Source organism: Aphelocoma coerulescens, chromosome 3, assembly GCF_041296385.1.
Source record: "Aphelocoma coerulescens isolate FSJ_1873_10779 chromosome 3, UR_Acoe_1.0, whole genome shotgun sequence".
Classification (NCBI taxonomy): Eukaryota; Metazoa; Chordata; class Aves; order Passeriformes; family Corvidae; genus Aphelocoma; species Aphelocoma coerulescens.
In genome coordinates, this window is record NC_091016.1 from 69,194,243 (window position 1) to 69,211,010 (window position 16,768).

A 16,768-nucleotide genomic window follows, 5' to 3' on the forward strand; every position below is an offset into this window, starting at 1 on the left:
GACAGAAACCAGTAACAGAGTGTGCAGGATTATACACAGTTAGAAGCTTGTCTGAATTTAATACTTGCTGTTACCTCCTCAAGTATATAAAACTTGTAGCTGCACCAACGGGTGATAATGGGAAATGGCAAGTTAGGTCCAGCATCTCCCAGTCATCTGTATGATAAAAATATTTCTGAGAGCTGTGCCTGACTCTAATTCCTTGCTGCAGGATAGGTCTATACACTTTCCTCCCTTTTTTTCTGGTGTGTATGGAGTGTAGCTATGTGCATTCCCACAACAATTCCAAGGTACCTGAACTAAAAGCAACCAGTGCTCCTCAGGAACATTTGTGTCTTTTCCTTCTGGGAATGCATTTGTCCTAAGCACCGACCTTTTGTTGTGGGTGACTCCTCTTAGAAGCTCTTCATCCTCAGCTTTTGAATAGATAGAAGTCTGTGTATGTATCACACTGATGGTCTCTGCATACTCTGATTCCACTCTGCTAGCTCTAAGTTTTGCTCTTTGAACAGATCTATTTTCCCATTTGATCATATTCACAGACTTTGACATAGTTCCATTTGCAAAAATATTGTCTTCTCTCTCAAGATGATCATGTAGAATGCACCACTTTTACAGGCTTTAACTAGTTAATCACTGATATCCAAAAAAACAAGCTCCAGCCTGACTTCAGACGTTTATGGGAACCAAACAGACTACTTACTGCACAGCTTTCACTGTTGTCTTCTCTGTGAGGTACAACGAAAGACAAGGCATCTAGAGACCCTTCACACTCCAGAGGAGTTTCAGAAGTATTTTTACAGCTAGTCAGCACAATGAAGAAGTGGGTTGGAACTGGAACTTCTGAATTACCAGGGTATCTGAAATACAAAAAAATTACATCCACCAAATCATTCTTGCACAAAGATCAAATGACAGCATTCAGCTATATTCAGTTTTAGCAATTCACCTATTTTGTCCAGAGAAAACTTAAGTCTGGAAGGAAAATTCTAGATTACTATTTTTGCAAATCAGGTTTGGCTTGAAGGCTGATTTAAGTAACAAGTTTGATGAGGTATAACAATAAACTGATTTATTATCATTATCACAAAAATATGTAAAACTCCAGAGGGGATGAAGAGTTCAGCCTGAGTCCCAAAAACCATCTGTCTGCTAGCTTGAACCAGTTTTGCTAACTAGTGTAACCCACAACTTGTATTGGAACACTGCCAGCTCAGGAATGATCAATCATGCCACCCGGGATAAGCCCTTGCCTTGTCCTCTCCTAGAGGCAATGGCAATGTCCTAAGTTTTCAGGCTGGTGGGCATCATTCCACATGCAACAGCTTCTCTTATACTCCACCTTCAGGTTTAGGATGGCACATTTTGAAGGTGCATTTTTCTCTTTGTGCTTGTTACTTCTTTCTTAACCTACTTTTCTGCTTAGGGCCATTTGCTTGTCTTTCTCATCGAGGATAGTAATTACTAACAGACCAGCAATGGAGGAAAGAAACAAAGGATTACAATGTGAAAGGTTCTCACCTTTTCAACTTTTCTGGGGTATCATAGAGCCCATCAGAGTCATAATCAAACACAGGACCACTGACTATATTGACACCATTCCTGGCTGCAGCATATTCAGGTAGCAGGTGTTGATGGAAGTAGTTCCATAACACTGAAACACAGTAATGGAATCAGGAAACAACCTTCACAATAGAAGCTGCTAACACAACTCTGCAGAGTATTCAGTGGAGTATAGACAGACATGACAGGCTAGGAAAATAACAAATTCTACGGGCATTTGCTGCTGTTAAAGGTTGCATCCAGCTGGGCAGCAGCATTCACTGCAGTGTGTCCTGACACTGTGGTCTCACAGTCACCCTAACCACAAACCTGACTGAGGCATAGTGGTGCTACTCCCTTGGGACCTTAGGTTTCTTTCCTTGGAAACCAAACCATGGAGAGGTTAGAGGAGGAAAGGCCAGAGAAGACCATGCGTGTCTGTGTCTTGCCCCACTATCAAGCTGGCCTGGCTAGCTTGTACACTCATACCTATGAGCTGGAAAGTATCTAACCTATAAAATACTTTAAATTACAACTAAGAATTGAACAGTATTCCATTACAAAACAGGACATCTCTTTTTTTTCCAGAAGAAGTATCACAGTTGTTGCTCTTTTCCACCAGGTACATACTTATTCTCTCTCAGACAAACATCTCATGTTCCCTCTCTCTCAGGAACCAGGGGTCATTTGCATGATTTGGAAGCAAGTAAAAACCAGCAGTCTTTCTTCTATTGAACTGTGGACATAAAATATGCATACATATAAAATACCTTTAAATGCAGGATACATTGGCACAATGTTGCTGGTAAGCAAGGCATCATAGTGAGGTTTCTTTGCATCTGTCATAAAATCTGAAACCAAAAAGAACAATTAATTACTTGGACTTGTTACTTTCAACTTGCATTTTCATGCTTTTAGTGATCATTGTAATAACATCAAGATGGAGCTGACCTAACTCTATTTTCCAAAACTTATCTGGGTGTAAGTGCTGACTTCAGTACATGCTGGATTCCATCTAAAATAAATAATCTTAGTAGCAGCAGCAGCAGCAATTACACTTGTCAGATATACAGTTGGCAAATTTCATGAGATTTAAAAATATCAGAACAGGCTTCTGAATTGTGGGGAAAGAAATAAAATTCATGAGTGTCAGGCAAACTTTCCATGACTGTAGAATGTAGGCTTAAAGACAGAATTCTGTTGAAACTGTGCAAACTACATTTGACATGGATATTTAAATAACCTTCTACTTGGTATTCTGTGCAGTAGAGTCAATATAAAATACCTCCATATCAGGTCAGCATCAGTTCACAAACAATTTATCTAGGTATACAAAGTGAATTTGTAATTTACCAGTTTGCTGGACTTAATGTTTACATGTTCCTCCCAGTTTCTTCTGTGAGATGCCACTTCAGAAACCTGATAAGTTTCAAAACTTCTGGGAAGTACTAAGTGACCTTGGACAACCCACTGAATGCTGAAATACCTGAAGCACCTAAAATGTTTTCCTTTCTCATATGCTGAAGTGAACTGCAACAACTCAGCAGCTACTGCTTCATATTCTGATTGGTTATCGAGAACACCTAAAAAACTACACCTGCTACATTACAAATCATGTAAATCAGATATGCTATACAATGAAGGCAAAGTACTTACCTGGAGGAGCAAGAAATCCGTAAGTTAGGCGAGGATGATTGTTGTAAAACAAACAGGTCTGGTTATAATTCTGTGAAATACGAGCATCTTTGTGTAAACAGCTGGAGGCAGCTCCTGTAGAAGAAACCCATTTGTCCTATTGAACAAGAAGAAAGTGTCATTGTGAATGCTGACTTACAATAATTCTTTCAGTATGAGGGACTGCAGAACTCTAAATATTTAGCTGCACCTTCCTTTAAGATTGTGAAGGGTTTAACTAAGATGCAAGAATTGTTCCTCTTCTGTCAGTGGAAAACAAGCCTTCCCATCTACTTCATATACCTTGGAAATAAAGTGAATGGAACTGAAACATTTTAGCCAATTATAACATCTTCTAAAACTGAATCTAGAGGTGCCCATTAAAGATAATCTGATTTACTGACTGATAGGCAGACTCACATAATTGACAGATAGATGTGTGGGCCACTTGTTACAGTAACTGGTTGCTTCATGTCACTAACCTCAAAATATTCAGGATCAAGCAAATCTTGCCAGAGTTTAGGTAAATTTAATTATAACAGTCATTATTTAAAACCTATGATTCCCAGATAGTCAGATTAAAAGTATTCTCTACTATCCTAATTCCTTTTAAGCATGATCTGTCTCCTAAATTTTTTCTGAATGGGAAAGGCCAACTTGAAAAGACTTTCCTTCATCAGATCAGTGCTCTGGCATGAACAGGTGTATCCTTAAGCATAGGATTTAGGACCACAAAGACCTGATTTATTTTCACTGACCTTTTTTTTTTTCCCACTCAGTATTATATTCAGAGTGAAGGATCATATCAGGGCATGAATAGCTCAAGATGGTCCTGAGATTACTTTTTCAAAAGCATCCTGCCACATTACAAACTGCTTTAAGACTATGAAACCCAGACTGAGGCTAGTTTTAAGGACATACTGACAGACTGCTGTAGCAGACCTATGCAGTCTCCTAGGGCTTCTATACCAATGATAATGGAGTCCTCACTTCCTTGTGGATCTGCTCAATCTGGAGGCAAAACTGTTTCACACTCTGAGAAATGGAAGAGTCAAAGCCAATCCTTATTAGCATAGTAAACCTCACACAAAATTCCACTTTATATCTTACGTGGTTCAACTTAGTTCCCTGGGAGATAACATCATAGACTCATTTCAGCTGGAAAAAGACCCCTAAGGTCATTGAGCCCAACCTTTGTCTGATCATCACCTTGTCAACTAGACTATGGCACTAAGTGCCAAATCCAGTCCTTTCCTGAACACCTCCATGGACTCCACCACCATGGCGGCTTTCATATCATGAGCAGATATAAGAAATCTTCAGGAATAACTGGCACTCAAGATTTTTACTTTCCAAGGTTGCTTCTAACATTTCTTCTTATGCTTACATCTTTGCCCACAGTGTACGCACTCCACAGAGACATCCTGTAGTCCCTGCTGTACCCGCTCACGTAGCGGTAATGGTAAAGGAGGCAGTAATTGTGTCTTTTCTGCAGAACCCTGGGCCGTCCGTAGGGCAAATTAAGTTCCTCTGTCTTCTTAACTGAAACAGAAATAGTGCTTATTACTTTTCAATTAATACTGGTTGTCAGCTCCTTCCTCTTTACACACCTAAGGTTGCCTTATTTTCAATTGCCAAATAAAACAGAAGTCACATTAATGGGATAAAAAAATTTCAATATTATACCAAAGGCACAGTTTCTATGCTAAGGCAATAAATTAAGTGATGAAGCTAGTATAAAACAAACATTTAAATGTACACTGCACAAATTAAGCCTATATTTAAACCAAAACCTTTTTCCATTAAAAACAGGAGATAAATTTAACTTGAAAAGTTAAAGTCTTTGTTGACTTTGTGTTTCAATTTGAAAATGTGGGATCTGCTTCTATGTAACATTTAGATGGGAGGGAAACCAATTCTGGTGATTTGAAATTACTATTTCAGTAGAAACCACACAGTCTAATGTAAAAATACATTTAAAAGGCTAAGAAATACAGAGATTTAAATAATACAGTGAAGTACTAGATTGGATTTGGATTTTCAACTGTGCAAAGACTCACCACTTTGCCTTTAAAAATTCAAGTATATTCAATCATTACATGACTAGAATTATAAAGAAGGCGTCAAAGTATATTTTCAATTAAATAGGTCCCTACCATCTGCAAATTATTATAAAATATTGATGCAAATGTACTACATGGGGAAAGAAATTGAGCAATGAATGTGCAGGGTTTTTTCCACAGTAATACCACAGCACAAAAAAATGTCAAGATTATGACAGTTATTTCTCCACCCATGAGGGAAGAACAATTCATGTTTTTTTCATAAAACTAAAAACGCAGTTATAATTTTTTATCCTTACAGACTGTCAAGTTGTGACAATCAATGAGAGAACATGCAAACTGAAGTAACTAATGAACTTTATATAGTCTTAACGAACTTCTAGGCTGGTTACTAGAATTCTTGCATCTGTGCAATGCTTTTTATATCTAATTAATGCTTAATTAATACAATTCCTAATGAAATTACTGCTATTAAGACCAGTGCTATACCAGGTTTCACTGACAATTCAGGACAAAACCCTACTGCTTCAAAAAAGTAGGTTTAGAGCATTAAGTTCCTTTTTCTACAAAAGAGAACTGAAATATGTTATTGTGCCTGGCCTTGTCATGCTTCTTCAAAGCCAGGTTAAGCAAATCCCTCAGAGATCCTTAGCAGAGTCTGTTTCAGCAAAACCCCTGGTGCACCTGGGGGAAAGCACATTTGAACTAGATTTGATTTTGTTGCTCTCATGAGCATTACAATACAGAAAGACTTACTTTAAGAGGGTTCTGGGACACATTTTAAAATGATGATCTGTCATTAGTGAAAGAAATTCAAGAACGCTCTATCCACCCTTTGTTTCAGGACAAACTACACAAATCAACAGAAGCCTTGAATTAGCTCTGGATAAGCAGCAAGTACTGGACCCTGCCAGTAACTGGCATTTATGTCCAGTTCTTAATAGTGAGCTATAGTGGGGTGTTGCCAAATACAGTTTATTTGCATAAGAAACCCAAGGTTTCATGAACACACACACACACACACACACACACACACGAGGCAAGGTCTCTATCAGCCTATTTCTGACAGCCTAACCTTCTTGATATTATCTTTTAAGGCATTAGCACCTAGGACTATGTTCCATTTTGACTTACAGTTTTCCTTATTTACTTGCTGTTTTATCTGTTTCATTCTCAAAATAGTTTATTTTGTTTTATGAGTCCACAGCCTTGCCAACTGCAGCTTAAACATGGCATGTATATGTCCAATGATTGGAAATAAATCATAAGTAAAAGAAGTAAGCTCAAGACCACATAAAAACTCAAATGTGTAAAATACTCCTTATGCCTCATTAAAAGTATGCTGCCATTATGGATATCATTATTTGCATTGATTTCTTATTGGGTACTTCCCCATGCATCAATTTGGCTTCCCATTCTGGAATGCTCATTACTTCAGTACTAGAAAGTCAAAAGTGACAGATAACACATATGCCATAAAGACACTTGTATAAGGATACACATTCATTTGAGAACAAATGGTTCAGGAGGACTGTATTCAAAAACATTGGAATCATAAAATGGTATGGGCTGGAAGAGACCATAAAGACTATCGAGTGCAACCACCCTGTCAAGAGCAGGGACATCTTCCACTAGACCAGATTGTTCAAAGCCCCATCCAACCTGGTCTTGAACACTTCCAGGGGTGAGGCGTCCACAAATTCTCCAGGCCGGACTATAGTGTCAGCAAGTATTTCAAAAAATTTTCATATAATTTACTTGGGAGTTGCTCAGAAGTTTAAAAATATAGAATGATTGATGACTATTTTTTCTTTTTTGTTAGCTTTTTAATTTTATATTATTATCTGAAGTTCTTACCTTCTGTTTCAGTAAGATTTAAACGCTGATGAAAATCCCTTATTGGCAAGCCCTATAATTATAAATGAAAAGCAGTGAGACTCTACAAAGCATATTATGAGTCCATGTTATGGTACTACACTTAAATGTAACTTCTGTCTTGCAAGTTATACATACACAGAACTCACTGACACGTACTGGAGGAGAGCTACAGGGAATTTGCAGAAACAAATTGGTTCTGCCACAAGCAAATCTACAGGCTTGAAAACCACAGCCCAAATACAACATTCACAGAAGAGAAATTTCAACATAATTAAATGAAGCAAGTAAGAATGGAATGCTTTCCCCATCAAGCTCCTGTGGGTTTTTTTCAGGCTCTTTAGAGATGAATGTGACTTAACATAAGCAATCTGCAAAAATTATTACGCAAATACAGGCTAGCACTCACTAACCCCAAACAAGATTTGATTTTGAAACCAATAGTAAGGGACTGTGAAACCATCTGGAGAATGCAAAGCTTCACTCTTTGAATAGACACAGACTTCTGCGTCCATAACTTTAACCATTTCAGTACTTACCCCTGTCCTGCAGGAGCAGCCAAGGCTCACTGAAAAGGCTCTTTCTCCCACCACAGAGCATTCAGAAGGATGGCTTGTTTCCTTGGGATGGTGAGGGGTGTAAACAGGGTTCTTTAATAGATGGTTTAGGCGTCCATGAGTTCCATTGTTTGGGGCTGGTTTCAAATCCAGCAAATCTATGGAAGAACTCAAGTGATATTAACAGGAGGAGAAAGAAAGACTGTAATACACAACTGGTTATATTGTGCTTACAAGTATGGATGAGCCAAAGCTTCACTGCTTGCTGCTCATAACACTCAAAAGGAAAAGCAATGTCACCTCTTTAAAAGGGACCACACATGTTCTTAGGTAGGGTTCAGTGTGGTATTAGTCTGCTTGTAAGGCTGAGTAAGTTGCCTCAATTAATTTTATATCAGGACATTCACATGCTGGCTTTTATACATCCTATTCATCTAATTCTTTCTGCATAGGATGGAGAAAATCTAAACCTCAATGACTGCACTTGCAACATCTGATCTGTCACTGAACTCACTTCAGTAATCAGAGATGGCAGTAAGTGCTCTACCCCTCCCATGCAGCATATGCAGAACATCTCAGGGGGCACAAGAAGGTATTTCAATATCAACCATGACAGGAGAAGACAGCAAAGCACAGAAGGCTGAGAGAGATGTACTTCCTGACAATGGCCTGTTCCAGTTCCTATTCCAGCAAAGAATTTAGACATGTGGTTTAGATATGGTATACCCGAATATCACCACTGATCTCAAGCATTTGCAGAATTCCTAATAAGTTTATTTTCTGGATCAAACTCTTTGGTAATACTTAATTTCTCACAGAAGCAGTATAAGTTCTAACAAGAGAGGGAAGTAGGCAATAATGGAAATAATGGAAAACAGGTGAAGACCTCAAGGGGAATAAATGAACAGAAAGTGGTAGATTTAGTGACAGACTTTTGGAAAAACCATGAAATACAGAATGAAGAAGGGACAAAGGAACAAGGAGTCACAGTAACATTGTGTTTGAAAGAGGGGGGGAAAGGACGCTTCCCTTCGTGATGGTAGAGAGATTGTGAAGTAACCATTTTTAGTAGTGGTGAGTCAAAGCACCAGCTCTGGAAAAGCCAGAGGAATAAACAGTGTGACCAGTGGAAAAGAGATATATAAGGTAGCCTGACCAGTAGATCCTAAACTGCTGTTAGGCATTTAGAGATGGCCCTTTCTCAGAAAAACAAACAGCTGATTTGTGAAAATCAGCAGCAAGTTTTAAGGATGAGTTTCTGAGGACACTTAATCTGTTATTAGAAGATTTGCAATGCCCAAAAGATATTATATTTTTATATTGAACAAAAATGACCTCCATCCATTGTACTTACCACACATTAAATTATATACTTCAATATTTTCAAATGGATCAACTTGAGTACCAAACTTGAATCCTGGTCCAAAACCAATAAAGATAGCCTAGGATTTACAGAGAAAAGCATGGTGGAATTCTGTTTAAGACAAGTTGAAATGAAAATTATCTTCATACTCAGAGGGCATTTTCTTCCAAGAACTTCATCTTTGCTTTAGCAACATAGTACACATCAAGTCAAACGCATGTATTTTTCTTTAAAAAAAAAAAAAAGTAGATGTATAAGAGTAATTTTTTAAAAAGCAGTAGAAAAGTATTAGGAAACCCAATTCTGTCTCATTGTTGCCTTTAGCCATTTATCAAGTCCCTTGCTCTTCTCTGCTTTTGAAGAAATTAAAAGGTATTTTCTTAAATGCTTTAAAAGATTCAATGGAAATGTTGATCCAAAGTAACCATCACATATCACATCCTGTAAACAATTTAGAAGCTTTTAACTTAGGGCTATAAAAACATCTATTGGTAACAATGCTCGAAGTGGTTTAAGCAATGGTAGGATCGCAGGCTTCCACGCCTGGTTTGCAGCTGTTCTTTCTTCTTACACCACTTCCCGAGCTGTACTGGACCTGATCCAGGAATACTGCCAGCTCAGAAACCTTCCTTTTTTTTTTTTTTTTTTCCTGCTGGCTTCTTTTCCTTCTGGTTCAATTCCCCAACCCACTTGACACTGCAGCCACAAAAAACTTACCAGCATACTGCAACATTTGCTGCGCAAATGAGAACAAGGAGGCAAGGGCAACAAATGCTTAAACTCAACTGTGCCAAAAACATTGTTTTAAAACTTATCTTCAGTTACTCAGCTCATTTTTAATGAAAAGAAACAGATCGCACACATCTGTGGTATCAAGATACTGAATGAGTGATGGATGTTTTACACTGTATAGCATGTCCCTGGGTAAGATCTCCAAGCTCTTTGTAAACAATGCAATTGCCTCAGATTTCATAGCTGTGTGGCAAAAACAGAGGCTAAAAACTCAACTCCTAACTCCTTTTTTTGAGATTAAAGGATAACACAGAGCATCATTCGGCAACAGTTGATACTAAAATCTGCAGGCTAATAATATACTCAACAAACCTAATCTGAACCAGATGAGGCAGGGATGATGAGCAGGCGCTACCTCCTTTCTGATATTTTTGGTAATTACAGAGTATGAAATGCTGTTATGCTGCTATAATGTTAGCCACAAAAAGGATAAATTTTCTCTCTTTTAAGACCTGTTAGGGCTGCTATGAACTGGCAATCCCAAGTGTGACAAAGTTTGAATAGAATCAACCTACTGAAAAAAACTTGCACAGTCAAACTACAGTAGAGAGAGATGGAATGCATTTGGGATCACGTGGCTTGCTGATTGCAACCCATTACTAGATACACTATCAACAGGTTTTCCATTGTCAAATCAGGGAACAAGAGTAAGCTTGGAAGGGTAAATTGATACAAGATTAGGACTTTTTTTAAAAACATTTTGATGCCAACACTATATAATTCTACAACACATAAAAAAAAATAAGACTTCTAAGAGAGAAAATTATTGAAAACAAGTTTTATAAGAAAACCTACAAAGTCCACAGAACACACAGATTCCTCTTTATAGATGTGTTTACACATATTCACTGTAATAGTTCCAAGTACCTCACAATTGTTGGTGGATTTTAATCCTGAAAACAGCTTTTTGAAATTATGAATATTGGCTTTCATCTTATTGATAGCAGAAACTAAGGCAGAGGATAGGTTAAGTGACTTCCTCAAATTAGATGAAATTAAGGGTCTGATTTCATGTTTCCCTATGATGTCTTCCAATTTCTCATTAAAGAGAAGAATTTCAAGACTGTCTTTATTTGTGTGGGTTATCCAGCACATCACAATACCAATCCTATAAACGCTTGATTTCTTTAATTGCAAATGGAATAATATAACAAATCTTAAAACAAACAAACAAAACCCCCCAAAAAAAACAAAAAAAAAACCACAAAAAAAACCACAAAAAAAAAACCCCTTAATACCCAGCAAATACAGCATTTGGAAATAGAAGGAGCTAAAAATAAGAGCTAATGTAAGTTTAAATCTCACCTGCATATTAGGGAAGCGATTGTCTGAGCCATGGAATCCACCTTTGCAGCTTTTAATCTCAAGTGGTTTTCTATTAAAAATACACAGTTTTTATAACTCACACTTTTCAAGTCATATCAGCAAAAAGTACATTCAGTGATGACTTATTTACTTCTCTATTTAAAGATTCTTAGAGGATTGTCCATAGGGAATGAGAAGTCTTTAAGGCTTGGGAAAATAATGCCTTTAAAATCAGAATGGTAATTTTCCCTGCAAATGTTATGCCTTTGGAACTTTCATGTGATCATCAGAGTAATTTAACCTCAAAGTACATGATATATGAAAAAAAAATTGTTTTCAGGATAACAGATTTTCAGTTCACTGTCATTTGGGTTACAACTTTACAGTACTTTACATAAGTATAGTCTCAATATTTTTTTACTAAAAACACTAATCTAATTTAGACCATTCAGACAGGAATCTTACAGTCTAATAAAAATAAACATCCAGCCTGTGCTAGGTCCATACACACGATTTAAACACACCGTTCTATTAACCCAAACCTGATTTGCATAACTTGCACATGTCTACAGTGTTACACAACAGGACTTACTGAAGAGGTGCACTGAAAACTCTTCCATGATGAAAGCCCTGAAGCATCACAGAGGTGCTCAAAATTAATACTATTATAGCAGATACCACTATTCTGGGACTTGTAAATTCTTTTGTCAAAACACCTAAGGTAATTAATCATCATGGACTCAGTAAGCTCAATGACTGACAAGACTGATTTAACCTAGTAATTATTTCCATGCTCTGCTTTCATGGACTCACTTTGGAAACTCCTATAGCATGCAAAATGTGCTCAAGTACCTGACAGTGAGGCTCTTAGTTTCTAACCTGCCACTACCTCCATACCCAGCAGGGAGAATACTTATGGCTGCCAGTTTAGAATTAAGCCTCCCCAGGCCAGCAAAACCTGCAGAAAAAAGCATGCATTGTTCCTTTGCAATGTCCCTTTGCTATGACAAACAAGAACATCACACTCTAACAGCTATCACTGAACTCTAAGCACTTGGAAGAGAAAAGCTGTGAGAAAACAAGAAATTATTTGTTGCACAGTCAAATACTGAGAACTGTAACTTACCGAGCAAGCTGCCATTGGGAGTCTAAATAAAAGTGCAGCGGTTCAATCCGGTCATTATAGGAATAATGGAAACGCTTGGGTAGCAGCTGCTTCATGTAAGCTTTGAAAGGCTGGTTTGGTTTTATGCACTGGAATGTTTAAATTAAAACAAAGAAATTTTGGTGAAATGTGTATTTTATGTCATGCACAGTTCTTATAAAGCACATCAGTTGCAAATGGCCTGCAATAACTTCCACTAAGAACAATATAACTCCACCAGGTTTGGAGTTACAAGGTCTGGGACATATGAATGAATACTTAAATCACAAATATTGACTGGTTTTGGATTCAATAGTTAATAGAAGATATTTAATATTGGATTATGGACAAAACTTGCTTTTTTTTAATCTTAGGCCTACAACTGTACAGAACCAAATGGTACTTCTTAGAATTAATAAAGAATTACACTAAGACACCACAGTAATTTCACAAGTGATAGGAGACTATCTAGTGCAACAAGTCTACAGCTCTGTAATAGAGAAGGTAACAGATATTTAAAGTTTTTTTAGATTGCTCACTCAGGGACAAATAAATTTTTCCACAAACTAAGATCCATTAATAATTTAAAAAAAGAAAAAAACCTACAAAACACAAAAACAAAACAAAATCTCTACTATAACATTGGAATCTTGGATAGTGAAGTCATCTATACAAACAGCATTGCTCTCACTGACAGCAGTGTCTGCACAAACGAGAGGCAAACAAATTACAGTGCAGGGATAAGAATAGAAGCCAGGGGCAGAGCAAAAAAGCATATCCACTAAACTGTAACTGAACAACAACAAAAAAATTCAATATCCTCTCTCAAAGCTGTCTATCTAAAAGGTGTGAGCAAGAAAATCCTATGTGTGTCCTGGCAATAGAGCTGAGCTTTACAATGACATGGCTCTCAGCTAGTAAGATCCAGGTACACAAGTTCTCCAGATGGAAGAGCAACACAATACAGTGAACAGACATGAATACAAAGCCTTAGGCAGACTGATGTCACCTTACTCAATTTTCACCTCCCCCTCTGTGGAACTACTGTTGTTGTTGTTAACCACAGGTCACACACAGAATCAATTCAGTTGGAAAATATCTCTGAGATCATCAAGTACAAGTATGACTGAACATCACCTTGTTAACTAGAAAAAATTCTTCCAGTTGTCCAACCTAAACCTCCCCTGGTGCAGTTTAAGACTGTGTCCCCTCATCCTGTCACTAAGCCAAAGTACAGAAGTAGCCCAGCAAACAGCTAAGTGCTATAAAATACCTGTAAATGTAACCAGAAATTAAGCTAGAACAACAGATAAGACAACACTTACTGTGAGGTTTCTGACAATGCCTTCATAATTAACTGGAAGAATCATATGTAAGTATTAGTCACCTAAGTTAAAAAAGATCAGATGTAAAATGAAAGCATTCCTATCACATGATACAAATGATAAATTTGAATAAATTTCTGGGCATAAGAAATTATTTTTCCAGATTGAAAACCATATAGAGCAAGATAATCCCTAACTGTCAAGCTATTGCTTTTAGAAAATTTTAGTTCAGACTCTTTCCCTTGATTACTTATTAACAGCTTTAACTTTAAATTTAAACTGTATTAGTTAAACTTTAGTTAATTCTATTAGTTAAAAGTTTAACTATACTTAAATACCAAACTATATTAACCACTGTTAGAAAAATAATCCAAGAAGTAAGTTTTTACAAAAGAAGCAACTAAATGCTGTGTTAATCAAGATGATTTTTCCTCACTAATAAATTTATAAAGAAAAAGACACAAAAGACACAAATGCAATCACTAGGACAGCAGTTTTGCCTAGGAAATATCCTTAGAAAGAAAGCCAAGCATCAGCTGGCTAAGATTCAGATGCTTAGACTCAAGCCAAAAGGGACCATTACATCATGTAGTTTGACAATTTGTGTAACACAGGCCCACTACATTTCACAGTTACTCTGTCCTGACTCTGATATCCAATACTTGACTCAAGTACATACAGGATTACCCTGGCAAGAGAACCATTCATAATTCCTGCACAGATACATGCAGTGCTACAAAGACAGCTATGCTACTTCATTGTAACAGTGCACACATCCAAAGGAGGAGATACACTACTTTTCTTATTCCTGAACTTCCTTCTCCAGGGAGAACCTGGAACTGCATTTGACTCCCACGTTCTCCAAGTAAACATTTAAAACAGTTTAGAATAGCATCAAGCAGTGAAGTAAACAGGACTTAAAGTCACTGGGACTGAGGCCTACAAGTTTTAAAGGGCACAGAGAACAATAATCTCGACAGAAAAGAAACACAACCCACCCAAAAAATACTATGAAACATGAAGAAAAGTCCTGCAGTCAACATTTAAAAGTACCCAAAAATTGCAGGCATTAAATGTTTAACTAAAATTAGACTGCTTAACCAATCAGAGTTTAAAATTTGTAAGCATTCATTGATTTTTACTCAGTTTTATTACTCATGTGTACTTGCAGTTTACTCAGCTACTGTCAGGCCAGTAGGCCAAATTTTTATAACTAGGAAATGTAATACTCAAAATAATATTCAAATGATGCTAACAATCTAACATTCTGCTAAGACAAAAATACTGCGAATTTATACAAATAAATCCATGGGATTCAAACATACTTTCTGACTTGAAAAGTCAAGTGGTCTCTAAAAACACAAGTGTACACACTACTCAGTATTTCCTGCTCATCATTATCCAGGTTGTCCCTAGTTGGCACCCACTCAAGATTACTAATGGAATATGTGGATCCTAAGCTTGTATTTGTGAAGTAAAAAAACATATAACCAAATAACAAAAGTTAGTTTAGCAACTACATACAAGAGAAATACTCATCTGGAACATTATTAGGTCTTAGGCGAGCTGCAGGACCGGGTACAACTATAAAATCTTGAACATTGTCCAGATAGCTGTTCAGATACACTGTTCTTCTGCAGCTCCCTGCTTCCATCCCTGTAAAAGGAAACACATTTCCTTTTAAAATGGGAATATCAATGCAGAGTAGCCTTGCTAAGGAGACATGTAACTTTAGTTGCAGAAGTCAGAAATGTAATTTCTTTGGTCTTTTTATCAGGAATCCCAAGGCATCTGACCCAAGGAGAGCACAATACTCATGTGTAGAAGATAAAAAACCACACACAGATAAACACTATCAGCCACTTCCACAGCTGAGAAAGACTCTCCAATTTAATAAACAGACAAACTTTCTTTTATAAAGGGAAAAGAACTCTTATGAGCCTAAGAACAGCAGTAAGGGTCAGACCAAATATTAATTTAACTCAGTATCCTACCTAATAATGTTCAGTAACATATCTAGAGAAATACCCAGTAAGCACAGCATTATTGACTGGTTGTTCTCCCAGTGCTCTTTAGCAGTTTTCAGAAGTCAAAGGGACTTCAAGTTGCATATTGTATTTGAACTCTTAATGATTCTTGACAGGTTTACCCTCCATTCATTTTTTTTTAAGTCTGTATAGATATTTGGCTTGCATCATTCCCTGTGGCAATGAGTTTTGCAATATTTTGTGCTCATATTTTGTTTGTCAAGCAAAGAAGTAGAAAAAAAATAGTAAAATATATAACTTACAGAAATAATTCCAGATATACAGAAAAGCTAGAAAAATAAATCAAAGTTTCATATTCACAGCCTTCTAATAACATATAAGGGAAGTGATAGTTGGAAGGAAGATATGGCTTGTATTTTCAGTTCTCCAGCAGTTTGAAAACTGGTGCTGTGCAGTGTAGTTAAAGGAAAGAAGGAAATGAAATCTATAGTCTACAGTTCACCTTTTTTATTCTATTTCTTTTATCATATGGTAATGGTTGCAAAAGGAATTAGAAACAAAATATGAAAATTATTTAATTCCTCCCTATGTTGTACACTTCTTTACCCCCTCATAAAATAGTCTGACACTGTCTCACACTATCTTTCATATCATCTTGACAATATAAAACATATTTTATAGGTATTACTTGTGTGTTAACCTTGACAGAAACATACAAGTATAAATTCAGAATATTACTTTATAAAGACAGTTCTTCAAAGTTCTGATATATTTTATAAAATCAAATTTACCATGATCTGATATAAAAATTATGTTCAGGCATTTATGCAAGTTCATTTGCTTTAGACCATCCATCAGCATCCCTACTATTTTGTCCACTCTCTGTAATGCCATAATGACCTGCAGGACAAAAATAGGAATGTAAAGTCAATGTTAAAAATACTGTTAAATATGGCTAAATAAAAATGAGATCCTGCAGACTGCATATTGCCTGCATTGTTCAGAGTTACTTCCACCTACAGAAAACTGGCTATAACTACACTATACAGCCCTTAGCCCAATTTTTTTCTGTCCCATATTGCACCATGAGACAGCTATACATTTTTATGTGTTATTTCAGTTGCAGATGCTTAAAAAAGA

At 36.8% G+C, this 16,768-nt stretch overlaps 1 protein-coding gene across 2 annotated transcripts in view; it reads right to left on the reverse strand.

Moving 5' to 3' along the window:
* Positions 1–16,768, reverse strand: part of LOC138108305 (ectonucleotide pyrophosphatase/phosphodiesterase family member 1-like) — a 52,837-nt gene that overhangs the window by 1,759 nt on the left and 34,310 nt on the right. For both annotated transcript variants that reach the window (XM_069010757.1, XM_069010758.1), the window contains 13 exons: positions 16,420–16,528; positions 15,165–15,296; positions 13,641–13,672; positions 12,298–12,425; positions 11,172–11,241; positions 9,066–9,153; positions 7,694–7,869; positions 7,137–7,188; positions 4,604–4,758; positions 3,199–3,334; positions 2,313–2,393; positions 1,522–1,654; positions 704–860 (listed from right to left, as the gene is read on the reverse strand). In XM_069010757.1, the coding sequence (XP_068866858.1) occupies positions 704–860; positions 1,522–1,654; positions 2,313–2,393; positions 3,199–3,334; positions 4,604–4,758; positions 7,137–7,188; positions 7,694–7,869; positions 9,066–9,153; positions 11,172–11,241; positions 12,298–12,425; positions 13,641–13,672; positions 15,165–15,296; positions 16,420–16,528 (1,449 nt within the window). The remainder of the gene's footprint in view (positions 1–703; positions 861–1,521; positions 1,655–2,312; positions 2,394–3,198; positions 3,335–4,603; positions 4,759–7,136; positions 7,189–7,693; positions 7,870–9,065; positions 9,154–11,171; positions 11,242–12,297; positions 12,426–13,640; positions 13,673–15,164; positions 15,297–16,419; positions 16,529–16,768) is intronic.